The following is a 1,845-nucleotide window of genomic DNA, read 5'->3' on the forward strand; positions in this document are numbered from 1 at the left end:
GCCGCCGTGGTCAGCTTCGCACGCCTCTAGCAGATCAACTCTTCCTCGATGTCTGCTGGGGCTACGGGAGTGACTGCGGCCGCTGTGCCCAGGGGAGCGATGGCCCCTGGAAGACCTGCAGGCTCGTGGCAGCGTGCCTTGGCCCGCGTGGGGGGAGCTCTGTGTTTCCTGCTGACCGAAAGAACGGCGATCGCGACCCGGCACAGTTGTGGGGTCGTAGCGGGGATAGTCAGCTCCGAGAAAAGTCGTAACAGTCGAACTGGTTGGGATGGACCAAACGCCATCTCTGAACTGCACGTTATGGTCTAGCACGAGCGGCGCTTCCCACGAGCGTCTGCCTCCGCCGTCCCCCTGGGGCCACCTGCTCCTCCCTTGTAGGGGCTCATACTGAGCATCAGCAAGGAGAGGAGGCGCGGCGGGGGTCGGCATGAAGTGAATTGCGCCTTCCGAGAACTTGAGCGGAGGAGGCAAGCTGTGGTCGCTGTACGAGCTGCGAGAGCCACTGTGTGAGCTGCGACTCGAATCCGAGCCGCCGTACGCTCCTTCCGGTGGCTCTGTCGGTAGGCAGCGAGGATCCAGCGTCACCTGGGGAGGCTCCCAAGAGGGAGCGTGGGCCGAGGCTACGCTGTGGGCCGGCTGCGGCGTGTGAGGCTGGTAGGCCGGCTGTGGTGACGTGTGATGGTGTGGGAAGGGAAGGGGGGTGCCCGGGAGGGAGTGGTCCCACGTGTGCTGAGTGGAGGGGGTGGTGGCAGAGTTGTTATGGCTGCTCCGAGACAGGTGAGACAGATGTGGCGTGGAGGTGGTGAGGGCTGTGCATGCGTAAGGGTGGGTATGTCCTGGGTTATAGCAAAAGCGGGACCCGCCCCCCGTGGAGGCCTGACGTGGCAAAGTGGCCGTCTTGATCGGGGCGTCTATCTTCACCTCCAGGTCCTCCGCGGAGGGCAGACTCCGCCGCTTGGTGGAGCCGAACGACCGCCGCCGCTCCTTGGCCAAGTCCCTCCTCGGGTCCTCGTGATCGTACATGCTGCAGACGCGGCTGGCCAGCGAGCCGGCAGCGCTCTCGCACGGCTGCTGCGCCACGCTGACGGCTGGCTCGACAAGGCGGCGGGGCGATCTGGAGACGTCTCGCGGAGGGGCAGGGCTACGGGGAGGAGGAGGAGGGGGGGCAGGCAGGGAGGGGGACACCCGGCCGGCGAATGGGAGATACTGAGCCTCGCTTTCATTGCACTCTGTAACTCCAGGAGGATCTCCCGCGGTCCTTTCGCCCGTGTCGTGCCCGCCGCTGCCACCGTCCGCGCTGCAACCTGCCCCGCTGCTGTCCGCGGCCTCTTCGTCGCTGTCGTCTTCTCTGGGCGGCCTGTGCGCCACCAGGTCCAGCGTAATCCTACCTCGTTCGTGTTCTGGTGGCGACGTCTGTGAGGCTGTGTCCTGAGCGCAGGATTCCTTGGTAGAATCCCTCGAGTTGATAATGGACGGCAGGGAGGGCGAGGGCCTCGCCCGGCAATGGGCACAGGTCCTGAGGTGGGCCCTGCAGTGAGCACAGTGTCGTAGGTGCTTGCGTACCTTGAGGAGCCAAACCATCCCAAAGAGCGCCATCATGGCGGGGCGGAGCATAGAGGCACATCACATGGTTTCCTCGCTTTCGCTCATCTGCGCTTGACTCATCACTAAGCTACACGACACTTACACTTAGATCACATTATCCATTGCAAAAAATGCGCAATCACTACTCATAACCACATTTTTACACGAAAACACATTTTGCCGTCTTTTCTTCACATGGCACTAGCTACATTCCGAACCTTAAGAACCTGCAAAGTAAAAGACTATCAACAGCCGAGACGA

The 1,845-nt window shown here is 62.6% G+C and overlaps 1 protein-coding gene across 1 annotated transcript in view; it reads right to left on the bottom strand.

Annotated features, from left to right (window-relative positions):
• The window catches only part of LOC119583338 (serine/arginine repetitive matrix protein 1-like), a 2,025-nt gene extending 429 nt beyond the window's left edge, over positions 1-1,596 (bottom strand). The window contains exon 1 of the mRNA XM_037931810.1: positions 1-1,596. This exon is cut by the window's left edge and continues 178 nt beyond it. Within this exon, the coding sequence (XP_037787738.1) occupies positions 1-1,596 (1,596 nt within the window).
• Positions 1,597-1,845: the final 249 nt, after the last annotated feature.

Source organism: Penaeus monodon, chromosome 17 (genome assembly GCF_015228065.2).
Source record: "Penaeus monodon isolate SGIC_2016 chromosome 17, NSTDA_Pmon_1, whole genome shotgun sequence".
Taxonomy (NCBI): domain Eukaryota; kingdom Metazoa; phylum Arthropoda; class Malacostraca; order Decapoda; family Penaeidae; genus Penaeus; species Penaeus monodon.